At 39.9% G+C, this 18812-nt stretch overlaps 1 protein-coding gene across 2 annotated transcripts in view; it reads right to left on the bottom strand.

The window, feature by feature from the left end:
- Positions 1-18812, bottom strand: part of plcb1l (phospholipase C beta 1-like) — a 92266-nt gene that overhangs the window by 4628 nt on the left and 68826 nt on the right. The window contains exons 14-32 of one of the 2 annotated variants that reach the window (XM_026318272.1): positions 17003-17177; positions 16115-16201; positions 15592-15662; positions 15231-15327; positions 14757-14841; positions 13941-14065; positions 13661-13815; positions 13382-13546; positions 13010-13109; positions 12688-12792; positions 12447-12562; positions 10500-10635; positions 10008-10061; positions 9663-9882; positions 8786-8954; positions 7894-7970; positions 7709-7798; positions 7505-7562; positions 7204-7290 (exon numbers count right to left, since the gene is read on the bottom strand). In XM_026318272.1, the coding sequence (XP_026174057.1) occupies positions 7204-7290; positions 7505-7562; positions 7709-7798; positions 7894-7970; positions 8786-8954; positions 9663-9882; positions 10008-10061; positions 10500-10635; positions 12447-12562; positions 12688-12792; positions 13010-13109; positions 13382-13546; positions 13661-13815; positions 13941-14065; positions 14757-14841; positions 15231-15327; positions 15592-15662; positions 16115-16201; positions 17003-17177 (2172 nt within the window). Of the gene's footprint in view, positions 1-7203; positions 7291-7504; positions 7563-7708; positions 7799-7893; positions 7971-8785; positions 8955-9662; positions 9883-10007; positions 10062-10499; positions 10636-12446; positions 12563-12687; positions 12793-13009; positions 13110-13381; positions 13547-13660; positions 13816-13940; positions 14066-14756; positions 14842-15230; positions 15328-15591; positions 15663-16114; positions 16202-17002; positions 17178-18812 lie in introns of those variants that run through there. The other variant, XR_003296321.1, reaches the window with a different exon arrangement.

The following is an 18812-nucleotide window of genomic DNA, read 5'->3' as shown; positions in this document are numbered from 1 at the left end:
TTTCCCCAGTCTATGGCTTTATGATCACTACCTTTTATCTGACGTTTTATCAGCTTGGCAGTGAAGAAATATCAGCACACGAGTACAGGGTGAAGGCATCAGTAAAACTTAAAGCTTCCTGGAGCTGCTGGAGCAAAGTTTTGGTTCATTCTCGTCATGCTAAAATTGACTGAACTAAATTCTAACTTGGAACATCAAAAGCATCAAATCTTTAAAGTGTAATGAGGCCAAGCGTGATGCTTTAAGTTCTAGGTCTCTTTGAAAGGAAGACTACTGTTAAAACTGAATGACACCCAAGGTCAAAATAGTGTGCACTTGCTGGTGTATTCTACATGCACATGTTGTGTTGCATGCATATATATGTGTCTATGTGTATGTGCGTGTGGTCCAGTTTCTGTTTGGACACCAACCAACAGCAGCAGCATCTTTCCAGCCAGCTTTTAAATCTGTCTCTCATCTCTGAAGGTTTGTCATCTGTCAACAAACTACATGCACACACACACGCACACACACACACCTACACACACACCCACACACACACACTTCTTCTTCCTTTCTTAAAATACAGCACTCAGTGACCTTCTTCACCAGCTGTCCTCGTTTTGAGAAGCTATCGAGGGAAGCAGAGAAGGCCTCCAAAGAGCCAAATTAATTCTTTGCTTTGAGACATGACATAACGCTTGCTGCAGCACCACCACCAAAAAAGCCTTCAACCAGCAACAACCTGCACGGCATCTACAGCTTGCTTTTATGTTAACTGTGCCTCATCTTGCAGTCATAATAAGATGATCTAAGGAAAACAGGAGCTTTTCTGTCATGGATGTTTTTATCCAGTGCCTGCTCCCGTTTGAGCCATTTCAATGAAGCTGAAAGCCCCTAAGCAGAGAAATCAGATTTTGTGTGATGTGTATAGGTGTGTGTGTCCTGTCCTTGAAATAACATGCATATCCAAACAAAGACCAATAAGACTAAACCAAAGATCCTATGTCCAAGAGATAAGACAAGGTCACCACCCTGTCACCAGACTTTTCGAAGGAAAAAGGTGGTTTGGTGGGCAACCCCAGAGCTGTGTGTGTGTATTTTAAAGAGTAGGAGAGAACAGACAGTACAGGGAATGCCATTTTTTCATTCACATTCTTTAACTGTATTGGTCAGAACTATGCGAATGAACCACAGTAACTTAATAAAAGAGAAAGGATGACACAAATAATGATAAAGAAACAGACGCAGCCTCTACTTGGAATAGGTTAGGTGCTCTTTTTCCATCCACCATTTCTCTTTCTGCATATCTGTGTGTGTGACAGTGCCCTTTCCTGACTGTGCTCAGATAATTCATCTGCTGCTTTGCAGGAGTTTTTCTTAGGTTCTTCTCTTCAAGTCCAGGAATTTAAAAAGCACTCCTGCATACCTCTACTATGCATGAAGAGTATCGAGTGTTTCCCCTAAAAGGACTGGTTCACACGGAAAGGTTAGCAGTGAAATTTGCTTGGTGGTGTCTTGATGTTTTTAATTCAGATGTGAATGGGATGCCATCTACAAAAAAACTACACGTACCATGTAGCATTAAACATTAAAATATGCTGTTATTTGAAATGCAATGTGTAACTTTCATCAATTATCATAGTGATGGATGTTTTATTTTATAATAAAACATATAATGTAACGTTGCTTTGTGTTAGCACACATATTTATATACATTTCCAGCACACACAGAGAAACATTAGTATTTGTATTATCTGTAGATGTGTTTTGGCAGCTAAATTGAAGCCTTGGCTGTTAAAGCTTCCATGTCTGTGGTTTGATGCCTTGATGGAAAGGAGGTTGATGGTGGTGAGCGGCAACCGAAACAGTAGGTGCAGGTCACTTAGATGGGCAATGAAATGAAATAGGCTCTGCAGTGTTGAGTGAAACTACAGATTTGTTATGTATAGATTTGTCACTACAAATGACCCCTTTCACATTACATGTACAGTAGTTATTTGAGCTATTGTTAATGTTAAATATTAATTAGTGCAGCATTAAAAACCTGCAGCGTGTCAGCTTGCAGTCTCTTGAGGGCAGGCATGTGGGGAATTAGTTTCTCCTGACTTTTCTCTACCAGTTCCATTATATTTATCCTGTTGCTGTGAAGCTGTGCTGGAAATTATTGAAAAATCTAATTTGGTGTAACACAATAATGCAACATGTACTGTTAAGAATAGCTGAGGCTGAACATCATCTGCAACTTCAAATCCATATGGTAGAAAGGATAGTTTCCTGTAGGAGTTCTTTAGTGAATGTTCCTTAGACAGAGCATAACCCTGGAGAGCTTCATTAGCACATGTAGCATTCATAATGAACCCTCGTGCACTGATCTAAAATAGCAGCTAGCATAACAGAGCAGAAGAGTAACCGAGCATGCAACATGCACATGCACTCACATATACACAATGGATTTTACTTCAGTGCCTCTGGTTCGCACACAGTGTTCCCTGTAGGGTAGTGTGTGTGTGTGTGTGTGTGTGTGTGTGTGTGTGCGCGTGTGCGCACAAGTGCATTATTGATGCAAACCCACTAGGCAGAGATGATGCAGATCAAACTCTGTGATGAGGGAACAGAGTGCCCACCCCTACACCCAGTGAGAGAGAGAGGGACACAGAAAGAGACAGAAGAGAAGCGAGTCACATACTTGTTCTTCAGTTCCAGACCTCCAACCTCCTTCACCAACCTGTTTGCCCCCCTCTCTTTATCTCCCCCCTCCTCCTGCTTTCTTCTACCTCCAGAAACCATCCCTGGGATTTCGTCATGAGGGCTCAGTTCCAAATTAACAGATTGCAGAGAGTCATGAAGGATAGAGCAGGAGAAGAGAGGTGGGGAGGGGGGAGGGGGGAGGGCGCGGGGGGTGCTCAAGTTTCCATGACGACTGCACAGGATCCTGCATGTTGAACGAATGAGTGTGCGTGTGCATAAATGCGTTGTTCTGTGTGTGGATTCAAAGCTTGCAAAGTGGGGAGACACCATCATATAGTTTTTTTTCTTTTCATTTAAGCAGGAAAAGAATTACGATGCTTCCTACACAACAACGTACATTCACACCTCACACACATACACCAACGCACACTGCTGTGAAACATATTGCCTATTCACAATTTCATACCCCTTTCACAGCCAAAAGTGGTGTGGAGAGGATGACTAGTACAGAGCAATAACAACATGGCCTGATAAGCCTTTAGTCTTGTCCAATCAAAACAACGTTCAGAGGCTTGAATTCTTTTCACGAGATGCACATCTATCTAATTTGGTTGAACAAGAATGAGATACACAACTGTATGAAACTTAAAGTCATACCATACTAGACCTGAAATATTAGGCAGGACATGCTAGTCAAGTCATACTCAAATTAAATGCTATTTGTTGATGTCAGTCTCAAAATACAAACCTCTTTAGTAGGATTCATTTGCTTTGACAATTAGTACTACGCCAAAAATAAAACATGGACATATGGCAAAGTGAACGAGACCTTGTGTCTGCAAGCACAGTATGAATTAAAAAGAAGAAGAAGAAACACGACAGGCTAAAGGATCTTGAGGTGTGCCAAAACAACATTTGCCATCATGCTGGGTGCCGCTGTCTCCTGGGGGCATTTTGATTGGATCATTAGCAGGACAGGACAGTGACACCTGAGGCCACGTGCTGCGAGTGACGACAAATCTCACCATGTCTCACTTTCATTCTCTCTCTGCTCTTTTGATGTAGAATGTGACCCTCACACGATCGCCAACAAGGACGTCAGAATCTTACAAAAATATACGCAGGTTCCTAATAATGCTGAAGTTGGAGCCAACATATCTGTCATATTTCACAGCCCCTGGAAATTGTCTCTCATAAAGTCAGTTAGCTGCTTAGTTGTATATCAAAGAAACTTTAGCTAGTTGGTATATCACATACATGTCGCTACACATGCACACACACACAACTACTATTATTTTGGGCTGCTCAGCTCTCGGGGTCTCCACCAGGGATGGTTATAGCTGTCCATTAGTGGCTGCCTTGAGCCAAGAGGAAAAATTGGGTCAGAACTGTATGAGAGAGAAAGTATGTTGTATCTTCTCTGTGATTCATAAAGGCCAACATACACATAACAAAATAGACACACAAAAAATGAGATCATTTCTGCCTTGGTTATTTATGCCTACATTCATTAGCACCCACTGGAATTTTCAAAGTGGATCATATGTGTCCATCTATCTGTTGTTGTTTACATTCACCCAATGATTTAATGACTTTTTTTAATAAATACTTTTACTAGGAATGAGGCTGCCAACTATATCTTTCTGCCCTAAATATAATTTGGGGGAATTTTATCAATGGTGAATGGACAGCATTCACATAGCAGCTTTATTATTAAGAGCCAAGTGTTCCACAATGCTTCATATTCATACACACACACATGCAGATCTTGTCAGGGTTGCCATGCAAGGCTAATGACCTTCTTATTAGGAGCAGTTTGGGGCTCAGTGACTCACCCAAGGATGCAGCCACATACTATTAAGCAGGACTGGTAACTTTCACACAGATCAATATTACCAACATTTATAGGAAAAAACTGGTCTCTCCCTCTATAGGGCTATACAGACAAAACTGGCTGAGACAACAGAACTAGCTGCTAAGTGTGGAACTGATATCTGTCAAGGCTAACTCATACAGAAAACCTCTGGTTAAGTCTCTTCAGGAATAGTCATGGTCTCTGTGAAAACAATTGTATAGCTGCAGGTGAGTAATATTGTAAGAAGCACTAAAAGTCCAGCCCAGTGTTGGCCATAAGCTGGAGGCTGTCATTGCTCTGAAAATCATCCACTGTTGTTTCACCTTAGCAGCTACAAAAGGCTTTATAGACCTTTATGCAGCAGTATTTCCCAAGACATGTTTCTCTTAGGAATAGTATGAACTATGTTGTTTTGTCACAGTATTTTAATACCATATAGCTACAGCTTGTCGCAAAAATGTTTCCTTAATTTTGGTTGTTAGTCCAGTGTTGTGGTTAGCGAGCAGAAGTTTCTTAACAAACACAGCCTGAGACATTTGTCTCCAGAGCTGTGTCCTTTGACCTCCTCTGATCTGTTATACATTTTGCAGAAGTACAAATACTGCAGATGAGGTTGATTACTATGTAATAGGCTTCTTCAGGCAATGACATTTGCCATGTGTCCGGATGTCGATTTGGGAAGTGACTGTGCAGCAGGTCAGGTGCTGAATAATCAGTTACAATTTTGTGGAAAACAGTGACCGCCCACAGAAGGAAATCTGCTCGCAACACTGAAGTGCTCAGGAAAAGAAAACAGCAGCTTCCCACCCTTGGAAACCTACTTAGTTCAGTGTTCAGTGTTGATTAAACCATGACGACACTGTTTCATACAGCTCATACTGATTCAGTGCTGACTTATGAAATCACTGTTATCATGGTGCTATGAACAAAGATGCTCGAGCAACTCAACAATGTAAAGATGATGACAGTCAGTACAGGATCACATAGAAATGAGTGCAGTTTGACAGATTGATTGATTTCCAAAACATACATTAGTTAACAAGACTAATGTGTCATCTCTAACACTACCTGCTGTTCAGCTTGTTATTCTCCCTACTGAACCTTTGTGGGAAAAGTGTGGAAAAGCTACAGTTTTTGTCACGTTGTCAACTCGAGGTGGTTTCAAAGAAAAAGGGCGCTGTCCCTTTGAGAGTGGGTGGTTATGTAACTTCATCAGAAACCTGATTCATGTCTCAGTAGATACAGCAAATCTACACAACCCTCTTCATTTGACAACACAAGTAAAAACATGAGCCCAACATTATAGTGCTATGCATAATATGGGTTATACTGCATTAGATTAATAGAGAAAATGACTACTTTGTGTTTAGTGGCTCAATGATAAACTGAGGTTTGATCTCTGATCATGGCAAACTGCATGTTGATAATCAGCTAAATGTCTTCGTATTACAAATCTCTTACGAGTAGGACAGCTGTGCCTCCTGACTGGGGCCAGAACAAAGTTGTGTGCTACTCTAATTCCTCAGGCAGCCATGCATTTAATAGAACAAACTGTGAATTTGATTTGATTTTATACATTTCTCCCCCTTATTCTCTGGTTTGTGCTCAAGGCCACATCAACAGGCGGGATTAAATTCGAGCACTCCGACTGGGGTGTGATTTCACCATACTGAGGCCAATCTGTTGCCTCTGTTACGATGTTATGCTGATTACAGCTACATTACAGAAATACAACCACATGGGTTTTGTTGTTCACACAGCATATATATGCAATAATTTATAGTCATCTGCACTGTACTAATGACTTTTTTTATTATTACTGCCACGCCGATGCACATGTATATTAAAGCTGAACACTGGAAAGCAGCAGTCGTCTTAATGCTTTCCAGCTGTAAGGTCTTGCTACAGTGACAGCTATAGTGACAAGGATGGGGATTGTGAAACTTCTACAGCGAAAGCAGACCTTGTAAAAGTTCAATAAACACAATGAAGCATCCACTTTGAAAATATATAGCATATAACAGGGTGGCAAGACGGCGTTATGTAACAGCCAAGGACTGATTGAGTCACAGCAAAGAAGCTCTATGTAACAAGGTAATAAATCAATCTTCAGAAATATACAATCCAACAATTCTTTCACCTATTGATACTGTTTATACTGTAGGCAACCACATCAAGTACACCAGAAACTGGCATTTATGCCTGGCCAGGAAGGCTTAAGTGGAAAAACACTCAACTGTTATTTTGCAATCAGTGGCTTCAACAAGCTTCATATTCAACAATATTCATTATACATTTTAATACAGAAGCACCAAACAGTGCAGAATCTCACTAAACCTGGCCCAGGTCGCCACCCAGTGGTAAAGATGAGAAATGAGTGTTTAGTTAGAGAGTTTGTGTCAAGGTCAAGCTTTTTGTTCCCTTCACAATTTATAAAAAAATATAAAAAGCTAAATACTGAGTGTGGCTGAGTGAAATAACATGTACTGTTTTAGTGGCAACATTAAGCCTTAAATGAATTAATATTGGCCATGTGCCCTGAACACCCTGATGCTAGAGCCTGCCATGCAATACACCAGTAACTCATGTGATAGCACAAAAAAATCTCACTATGTACAGTATCAGCCTCACGAATAAATATTCAGTTAATGCTTAAGCTTCATTTAACATTTTCTTACCTTTGGCCTTTCATCCAAGATTTGCTGGCGGATGTCCTTGTGCTTCTCCAGTAGTCTCTCCTGTCTTTTACTCTGTGCATCTTCCAACTACACACACACACACACACACACACACACACACACACACACACACACACACACATACACACCATTAAGTCTTTGCATTCTTGGCATATGTATAGCTTGATAAATAAATTGTTCTGAATTCATACTGTTCATACTGGCACAACTCCGCAGCTTTCAATTTAGTCATGATAGTATACATTAATTACTTTAAGTTCTCTGTCATGTCTTCTCTTACCCGTTTGATGTACTGCACCACCTCATTGACAAAAGATCTATTGATCTCCAGCTTCTCTCTGTGGGGAAAATTTTACCCAGTCACACCAAGGGACCACAATGGAACTAAACCTATGGTAATTAGTGACATCTAGTGGTTATATAAATATAACATCTGAAACCACAAAGAAAGAGACCATATTCCTGGTCAAATGCAAAGACTTACTCCTCTGTTACATTCTTGTCTCTAGATTTGGCTTCATTGATTTTCTCTTGTCTCTTCTTATCCATCTTTTTCTTAAGCTCCTTCTTTTCTCTGTGTACAGCGACACAAAAAGAAAAGCGTGATATAAAAGGAAAGAAAATGTTGGACTCCTGTGTGTTTGCATGAATTGCTGAACAAAATCTTACTTCTCACAGATGTCTCTGAGCTTCTTGAGCTGAGCATTTTGACACTCCTCTGCTATAGTGGTCAGTTTTTCAACCAACTGGAAAAACAGAGAGTGAGTCATAATGTGACAGTAAGAAAGAAAACAGAGGGGGAAAAAAAACATCTGCTTTTATTCTAAGCATTTTAGTCCACTTTTCATTCCAAATCCAGCTACACCGATTAAGATTTAAGTCATGACCGCCCTCTAAGAGCACAGGTGATCTCCTCTCCAATGCTTGTTTTCTTTAGCTCGACTAAACCTTTCTGACACCTCAGCTGTGCAGGTGTACTGGAGCAGAACACATTCATTTTTCCACCCCATACCACAGAACATGTGCACAAACAGGAAAACAAAGCCTGTAATGTTCTACAGGGAGTGATCCGTCTTTGTTTATTCATTTGTTTGATGAAGTTAATGTGTGTAAGCCTTTCTGAGCTTCGGGACAGTGGGAGACAGTCAGCATATTATCCCGGACAACGTAAGAGCTTAGTGAGGGTTCATTAGAGAAAAGTATGTGGCCATACATTAGAATCAAACAAATGTACAGAGATGACATAGAATTAAGATTTGTGGACTGTCTTAATACCTACTCTTGCTAATTTTTAAATTATTATGCTTATCCTTATTCATTACAAAATGTTTATGTTTTATCAGAGCTCTTGAGTTAATATGAGCCTTGCACACAACGGTAAATGAATATTCCAAAGGGATTTGTCCATGCTAGCGTCAGTAGTGAAGGTAAATAAGGACACTGGAGGCGTAGATGAAAAAGTGCAGATGTGCTTTCCTTTGTAATCCTCTTACTACTGCATCTATTTGACAACTAGCCAACCCACTTGCCCTGTGCGTATTTGTTGAACATTTGTGAGTACCTGTTTGATGTGTTCTCGTTTCTGGTACTTTTCACTGTAGTACTGTTCCTGGCGAAGTGTAAGGAGCTGTTGCTGCTGCTGCTCCTTCAGTTCTGCAAGCCTCTGGCTGCACTCCTGATCCAGCTCACACAGATCCTGGTCCAGGGTCGACAGAGAGTGTTCGGATCGACTGCAGACACACACACAGACACACAGCCACCCATAAAAACAGAACATCTGCAAATTAAGAAATCTGCATTAATGTCAGTGGAGTGGTAACTGCATAAAGTAAATAAATAGATGTAATATTTATTTATTTATTAAATTAATTTGCTTTAAACCTCAGATTTTTACATGGATCCCCTCAGTGTGTCTACTGGTAATTAAAACAACGTTTGCAGAGAACTCTCTCGGGCAGTGGTGCTAAGAACACCGAGTACGTGTCCTTGAGGCTTGGAATAAAACCTTATGCACTCATTTGTATTCTACGCATTGCTCAGCCAGAAGTCAATATCTGCCCTGTAGTGTTTCTGGGCAACACCATATGAAGCTATGGATTTTGAATGTGTATTTTAAGGTGTTTGTGTGGATGGAGGACAGAAAAGAAGTCGTAGAGGACGGTAAAGAACTTGATATACAGCCTTAAAAAGTATCCAGATACACTATCAGTTAAGTTGTGCTTTACTCAAACGTCCATTTTCATCTTTTGAATTAATGAAGAGAGATGCCCTTGTTCTTTGATTCCAAATGCCTTTAGTGAAAATACTAACTGACCACTTAGCTGTGTTGATTTATGTTTGTGTTTTGGCAAATTCCCTTAGAAGAGGAAGAGAGCACAGAAAGACAAAGACAAAGACAAACAGCATGGTCTAAACAGGAGAAGAGGGGGGCTACCTACCTTTTCTTACCATCTCGTTTGTGGCTCTTCTGCAGGACAGCACGTCGACGCTGGTGCTGGCTCTGTAGCTCCGACACACGAGCTGTGTGCTCCTTGATCAGCTCACTGGTCTTGCGGTGGTGTTTCCGAACCAGCTCTTTCATTTCCTTGTACTGCTTTCTTTGCTCTCGAACGAAGCCCTTCTGTTGCTTCAGCTCCTCCACTGTCTGAGCCTCCAATTCTAAAGACAAGGGATAGAGGACAAATTTCATTTGAATTAAGATTCAAATGAAAATTGAGGCAAGTCAGTAACAGATATATCAGAGCAAGTGCTCAAGGCTGAGGTTTTTGAAAACATTATCTTACCAGTGAGAACACTGTGAATGATGTCTTCAGTCTTCATCGATGGTTTCAACGAGCCTAGTTACAAAAAAACAAATTCACAAGGGAACAAGCAACATTTATATGAAATAGAGAACTTTATTAACATCAAAACAAACATGGACTGAAAATCATCTAGGAGCCAGACTAAAATATTAGTGTTTTTTTTATCTTTAACCAATCAGATAAATGATCCTTTTATTTTTATTATTTTTATTTTATTAAAGCTGAAAATAAGAGGTTGAATATTAAACAGATTTTCCCATCTAGGAACAAGGCATGTGCATTTATAGTACAATTGTAGTGTAATTTTGATGTTGAAATGAAATGTATTTAAAACAAAGGGTTATGAAAAGAATGTACTGTTTCAAGAAAATGCACATCCAACTTTCAAGGCACTTTCAGTGGACTTTGTCTGATATTTTGGCTATTGCTCATGCGCTGATGGGATTTACAGGCTGGTCACATATACAGCACCTGCAGACTGAGTCTGGCCGGCCATCGATGGGGGTTTCGGGGCAATGATGGGTGTGTGGCTCAGTCCGTTCTCTGCAGGCAATGTTACCCTCTGGTCCACCTTAGATTCTGAGGGGGCATCACTTCCTGCCTCCACCTGCACATCATATGATAGATTTGACATTAGGATCAATCCAGTCAACTCATCTGTACATGCACATTTTCCCACCGACTCCTCTGCAGTTGCTTCATACAAAATAATATAAATACAATCTTCAGCCATCTTCATTTGCCTTCCTTCATTTGAGCCTCTTAATTGTGAAGCACAATAAAAGGGATAGCACACATTTGCCAATGTTTGCCAGTGGTGAAACAGATATTTGCCACATGTACCTATTATATAACACATTCCTTTGCTGTTATTTCATGAAAAAACAATGTAGCAGAAAATATTTTTCTTCACTCTCACAAAGCCTTGAATACTTTAAGAAGAGTTTAAAATACATTACAGAGGATTTTTTTGGATAGCTCTTTTCTGAAGTCTCCCGTTGTACCTGTGTCGCGCAGGATAGTGTGTAGACATATCTTTGGTAACCCACTCTCAGCATTGCTTCCCGTGCAGCAGATTTTAATTTCCCTTAGGCTCAGTTGAATCTCGGACTATACACTCCTATCTCTGAAAGGTTAATGCAATTTTAAATAATCTCTATTACAGTCACACTCATCAGATCTTCTTTCTTGCTCTCTTTCCATTCATTCTCCTACACTGTGCTCTGCTCTTCTATGCTCTACCTCTTTCGGTGACTGTTGCCATGGTCGCAGCATGAAAACATCTCTCTGTTAGCCATCCTCACGGGTAATCATATCAGCTTACAAATCAGATGAATGTACCCCTCAGGAACAGCCCTTCCTTCTGGTCACCTTTTGGAACATCGTCAGACAGCCCTCAGTTCTGTCTGGCCTCTCACCCTAAATGTGTCCTAACTTCAGTCGTACAAATCGTCACTTATAGATTGATATCACCCCTTTGTCTTGTCCCTGTGCCACTGCCCCTTCATTAATCCTTCACTACTTGTACTCTCCATCAACTCCATTTACCATTTATCAAGACTGCTGCTACTTTACCCTAAATGAGCTATTTATGAGTTAACAAATTCAGAATAATCCTTTCTCCTGCCATTATTGTAATGCTGATGGAGCGTTAGTGTGACATGTTACATGTGCAGTCTTTCTTTGGATGCCACTTGGGACAAAGCAGCAGGTCAAGCAGCTACGCCTTGTGGCACTTAGGTTGTGTCCACACTGAAACCTGTGCTCAAGGTTACATTTCATATTGTTGATATCTAAAGTGAATCACATTGCAGTTGGTCACTAACTAATTTAAACATAAATGTATGTGCTCTTATCTTATAAAGTAGATATGTGTTAGCAGGCTGGTACTTATTTGCGTATCCAGCACACATGAAGCAACACTAGCATGTTGTCGTGCAGACAATGGTGTATCAAGGTAAAATCTCAAATAAGGGGCATATGGAGAGAATGAATGATGGTCTATAGAAACTGGAAGAGGCTTAATGAAACACAGTAATAATACTGTTGCAGCTTTGGTTTACACTTTATCAGACAGACTGGATATTGAAAAATGAAGTGTGTTGATCATGTATATGTGGATCTGTGCTGGAAAAGTACTTTGTGGAGATTTCAAAAACCTCCTTATGCTGCTTTATTCTAGACTGCATTATAATAATGCTCTCTGCATCTTCTAATTCTGCCTACCATATGTTTTAAATTTCTGAAGCAGTTGATTCCTGACAGTGAGAGTAACAACCAGCTGGCAGAGAGACTGGCTCCTCTCCATCAGCAACTGTTCAGTGGCACAAAACTTTCCACACATACACTTACGAACAGACACAATGTGGGATGAAGTGTATGTGTGATAGAGAGAGTAGTATAGTGGACAATACACACCTCTTTGTCGCCCTCTTCCTCTCCTCCCTCCTCTAAAGTGAGAGCAGCCAGCTGATTGGCTCTCTGCTCCATCAGGTTGACATAGCGGATGGGATTGGACAAGGCTTCAATGACATCTGAGGAACATGGATCAAATGGGATCAAACCTTTTTTCCAAACGCTGAACATGACTCTGAACGTGCGCTTTTTGTTCTGTACAAAATATTTACATTTTTGGTTTAAATATGATCACATGACTTACCTGCAAATGTGTCTGGGACATAGTCCTTTACTTCAACATAGACAAACAGAGTTGGCAATGTCAGGGACTGGTTCTTCTCGTTTCGTAAGCTAATGTAGTGATAGCCTGCAAGGTTTTAGTAAAATGAATGTCTATTAGTACAAAAATAACAATTTAGAAGATCCACCTACAAAGTAAAATCACCAGTGTTAAATTAACACTGAAAAGTGTGTATATGTGGACTTTGGACACATTAAAACATTTTTTAAATTAACACTAAATTAATCCTTCATCACACTGAATCCATGTTTGGAAAGATTTTGTCAAAACAAAACTTTGTTACCTGGACGGATGGCTGACACAGGAATAATCCGATGACCAATGAACTTCCCTCCCTCTTCAAACACAGCTATCCTTAATGACGCAAGTGTGGGCAGAACAACCTGGGGAAAATTTATGAAATCCGTTCATTATTACATCAAAATCCCACTGCTAGAAAGCTGTTTTGAAAGGCAATATTTACATTCCATGTTTTCTTCAAACCCTTTATTGGATATATGCATATACTCTATACGTATGCTTACACATTCCCCTGTGCATTTACAGAAATAGATTTTATATTAGAAATTCCTTTTATGCGTCAACAGACTTGGTCAGTAAAGTTGATTTAACCTTGATTTTTACACACGTTAAACATTCACACACTTCGTCTCACCTTCTTGAAGACAATGGCCTCCTCTTCCCAGACAGGGTTGATTGCGTTGCCCTGAGACGTCTTGGTCTTGAAAGCTTTCCTCTTGGTGTCCACTGGTAAGCCGAACATGTCGATCTCCACGTATGTGCCTACTTTTTTATCAGACAGGAACTGGCCTGAGATTATCTGGAAGGAAAAAGTAATAAAGAAACCAAAATAGAAGAAGGAAGGAAAAAGTCAATAAATCACAGAGACAGAGCTACACAAAGAAAAGATCTCACATAACCTATATACAGACACCTTCACAGACAGCGTGTTGGCTACGATCCCATCCACTGTGCTCTCAGTAAAAGGGTCAAAGTGCTTGTCTGGCCGTCTCATAAACTCTGGCTTGAGTCTGTAGCCACATTTCCCATTGTACTCATACATGCCCAGGTTCAGCTGCATGGACAAGTCTATGTAGTCAAGACAAAAATGCATTTGTGTTACAAAACCAGATGTCTAGACAAATTCTAATAGCATCAAGAAATAAAAAAGTTTTACGCAGTGTGAAAAACATTCCTTCGCTATCTGCCCTCACCGATGGTTTGGAAGTTGAGCGCCACAAGCTGACAGCCAGCGTTCCAGAAGAGCTGAGGGTTGTAGTTGGATGAATCCACTCGAGTGCCTTTAGGGTAGATTCTGCTCAGCTGCAGCTTGTTGTATCTGAACAGAGCTGAATTAAGGAAAAGGCTGCATGACCCATATTACAGAAAATACAACCAGTACTTCTGAAACTGCCACCAATTCTGCTACTGTTTACTGTTTTGCTAGTTAATTGTACATTATCGTTTATTACTTTTATTCAACGAGCTGAGCCACGGCAGCAAAATGATAAAAAGCAGGCTACAACAAAGAGGGTATTGCAGCTGTAGCTCCCATAAGTCATGACCATAAGGAGCACAGGCTGACCATAAGGCTGGAAGAAAAGACACTAAAATCTCAAATTAGATTAAACATTGTGAGTTATATTAGAGTTGCTACACATTTCTCCTAGCATGATTAAAAAATGCAAGAATGAAGGAGAAACTACTGTAGATGGTGTAGCCTTGTGGCTATATAATGTGATGTAGAGGGTCTGAGGACTGACGAGTGCTGAGTGTAGCATGGTCACTAACTCTACTGGAGTTACTTAAAGCATGTATAACGGGGAAAGTACAAAGCAGACCTCTGAGTCCTGCCTATTGCATCAAAGTAAGGGAGGTGCCAAAGGATTCGGAAGATTTAGGAAAAGTCACCAACACAGTATGTTAATAAAACCCTATGTCATTTGTATAGCACAAAAATACATTTAGAGTGTAGCTGCACTTTAACTAGTACAAGGCATCGTTGAATTCATCAAGCCTGAAAAGGATACTCCACAAACTCTACAGGAGATTTGGTCAGTTGCTCCAAAGCTTTAGTCTCTACGAAGGATGACATCTGATAGCTGCGATTGATCTCTGTGGACAGAGGTGGTGATATGTTGATGAGAGTTATTTATGGTCACTGGATAAATTGTAATCATTTAGGTTTAAAACACTGCAGTAAAAACACTTACTAACTAACTATTAGTTAGTTAGTAACTAATAGTTAGTTACTAACTATTAGTTAGTTAGTAACTATTAGTAACCTAAATATTCCAAAAAACAAAACTGTTTTCTCCCAGGAGGAAATAAGTCAAGTTTGGAGACATGGACGTGAATACAGTACACATTTAATCATTATTTTGTAGGCAAATATTTGAAGAACAAATGAACTAATCTCTTAAGCGTTGTTTCAGATGTAGGTTGTATTCAAACTGTGGGTGTTTCTCTTTGGGCTATATTCCCAGTAAATCTTTTCTACATACTTTTGGAAGCTTCAAAGCTGTTGTACTTGACTGGTTGAATGTAGATAACCAGGTTGGACATTTCTTCTGTGGCAGATGCCTCCCTGCCTACTGTAACCTGTACATGAAAACACACACACACTTAAATGCAATGCAGCAAAAGGTCTTTTATATCCTTGAAACAATGAGAAGAAGACGTGCCAAGTTCACTCTAGACTGCAAATAGACTGCAAGTGTCAGGCACATCAGTAGGAATAAAATGTCTTATTAAATATGGGCACTAGAGGGCAACATTAGTGCATTTGATGCAAACAGTACACTGAGCTGTAAAGCTCCCCTATATCAAGGACTTGAACTGACTGCTGATTGGCAAGATACACACCTCATCCATTGAGCCCTTTTTACAGTCATAGTCATCATCATCTTCATCTTCGCTTTCTGCCTCCACCTCACCTGAAACATGGCCCACAGTTTTGGTCAGAGATTATTACAATAAATAAAACTAAATGAACCAAAGTTAAATATGTGTAAATTTGGGACTCACACAACACAGTCAATAGAAATGTTAGAGAGATTGGTTTGAAAGCCGACGGCTTTTAAACAAGTTTTTATCTAGAATTATTTACATGCAACACAACCACACAAACAAAGCTTATACCAGTACCAGACTGAGGAAATGATTTTAAATATTGTTTTGACCGAGCTGACACAGCCAGCCTCTGCACCCCACATAATGAGCGATCTCATAATGAAAGATTTTCTACTGAATGTGAGGCCACACTGACTGAGAAAACTCATTTTAACATTGTAATGGTCAAACTGACCTAGAGCTTTTGTGACGGCCTAACAAGGACTCTACAAAAGATTTGCTTCTGATCTGAGGTCGTGTACTATGTATGACTCACCAATAGACTTTCTGCCCTGCGGCCTCAGGCTGAGCTCAGCACCCTCAGAGGGCTGCGAGGAATCTGCCATCTCCTCTTTCGTTGAACCTGTGAGAGGAAAACAAATCTTATCAGCAAACAACCCGCAACCTACAAGGTCAAACTATGATGTGTTGTCAAGCTTCATTTGGCAATGTAGTGTTTACACTATTATTATACACTTTGCCGAGGCTTATCTGCGCGACAGCACACCGTTTGATTGTTATAAAACACTTAAAGGTTACTGTTATGATTCTTACACCAGGGGGCAGTGTGTGTGTGTGTGTGTGTGTGTGTGTGTGTTTAAGAATGAAGTCTGCAGCTCAGACAGAAGTAAAAATCATCCTGACTGACCACAAGTTCCATTAGAAATCTACAGCTGAATTATATACCAAAGATATAAACATGAATAAAGACTAGAAAACATAAAGTACATAAAACATGATTGAACATAGAAACATAAAAAAGACATGGATAGAGTGTATTGAACACCAACGCAAACAGAAATGATCCAAGGAAAATTAAAATCAAAGAACAGCTGTGAACATGAGATGTAAAATTTCACAAGTGGCAATAAAGTCATTAACACACAACTGCGTGCACACACACTGACACAGTGAAGGAAAGTACTGGCTAATTTTTAGGATGCCCCAATGAGTAGCAAAGTGTAGGCCTGACAGAAAGTGTATACAAAAGGCAATAACACCTTCAGCTGATGGAGAGGGCCACGAAAATGATGAATGATAAACAACAGCACTGTTTCGCTCCAGTGATTTGCTTTTCTGGATGACACAGAGGTGTTGGCCCATAGTGCAGATGGTGCCAGGTAAGTGAGGCTACATTTTTTGGTTGTTAGAGCGAGCATAGTACCTGCACTAGGGGAGGACGGCTCACACACACTGGAAGAATCACTGTAGGTGTTGGAAACCTGCTCTGATAGTTTTTTCTTGGTGCTTCCATCCTTCTTATGGTGTTTCTTCTTGTTCTTCACCAAGATTTTCCCCATCAGCTCCATCGGGCTGGGTAGTGGCACACCAGACTCCAGCTGGAAGCAGTGTGGGAAGAGACAGAGGCCGAGACATTATTAGAAAAAGAGTTTTTGAAAGGTTTCTGCAGAATAACATCACGCTCTGTCGTATGGATTTGTTGGTAGATGGAGACGTGCAATGTTTTTTGTGACCAGCACAAAAAGTCATTCTAAGAAAATTATAAAAACAAATGTCAACATCTAAAATGTTGCTCTGTTGTTCGGAGACAAATTAGGTAATTAGCATTACTAAAGTTGTTTACTGGAGTCCGACATTTAACATGTAAATTAGTAGTTTTAGAAAAAAAAAAGATTATTCTGTTCAAAATTCACCATGGAAGATTCTGTAGAGCCTGTCAGTGACCACAAGGACTGGTACTGAGCATTAGAAAGTGTTGATGTATAACTCAAAAGTTTACACTTTCAACATTAAAATCAGCTTCCTGGGGAAACAACATTAAACACAAACCCTCTCAAGGGAGCTGACTAGAAGTAGGCAGATCACTGATTTATTTATTTATGGGGTATGCCTGTTTTTGGATCACAGTGTTTAGGGATATTAATAATGTATTACTGAGAAAGTCAGCACTGATGGTGAATACACACACACACACACACACACACACACACACACACACACACACACACACACACACACACACACACATCCACACAACTTATCAGCTATAAACATAAACAAACTTAAAATGTTACTTTTCTTAACTACTCAACTTCTTTAAAGTTAAACCTTTTCCATCTACTTTACCAGCAGCCACACACATCCATTTACACCTTCGTACTGTTGTTGTTGTTGTTGTTGTTGTTGTTGTTGAGATAAAGTAAAGAATAGACGTCCTGTTTGCCTTAGCTTCATTGACACAGTCCCACTTAAATATTAACATTCTAGCCACATTGTATTGTAGGCAAACATTGTATTTCTTACTCCACCATTATATAACATCATTATACATATTGTATAGTAATGTAAAAATACAAGTAGCAAAGCAGAAAGGGTGTGGGCATTAAGTGAAAGGTCAGTGATAAACTAATGACATGTAATTGTTTGATAGAAAGGTGTATTGTGTCCATTGTTGGCTCCTGCTGATCTTCCCACACTACCACACCACTCACTTGTCCTTCAGCAGCATGCGGGTACGTAGCTTAAAACTAACCCACAACAAGACTGAACAAATAAATAAATAAATAGAAATCACTTCATTTCTCAACGTTTTGAATATTTTTTTCTGCAGTTATAACTAAAATATTTTGGCAATACTTCCTTCATCACCATAATGGATGCAGGGATGAGGGCAATATTAAAAAGAAAACATGGCAAGTAATTTCAGCTATTCAGCTATGCTTGTTTTGTTTGTTTGTTTATTTATTTATTTTTGGAAAATGCAGATAGCTTAAATGAAAAAAAAAAAAAAAGAACAAAACCTTGTTACCAGTCTTTCCCATTCAACACAAGTGACATCTTTGTGAAGACAGTCTCTAAGAAAACCGTAATCCTCTTTATTCTCATCCTAGGCTCAGCTGGAACCAATCTAGCTATATTACCCGATCTGCCCCTGCCCCTATGGACTGAATGAGTTGATATCCCATTCGATACGCTGTATACGCGGCTGTCTCAGTGCCAGAGGGGAGTGGCTG

Source organism: Mastacembelus armatus, chromosome 24, assembly GCF_900324485.2.
Source record: "Mastacembelus armatus chromosome 24, fMasArm1.2, whole genome shotgun sequence".
NCBI classification, from domain to species: Eukaryota; Metazoa; Chordata; class Actinopteri; order Synbranchiformes; family Mastacembelidae; genus Mastacembelus; species Mastacembelus armatus.
The sequence above is the reverse complement of the archived record's forward strand: the minus strand, read 5'-3'. Positions and strand labels throughout refer to the sequence as shown.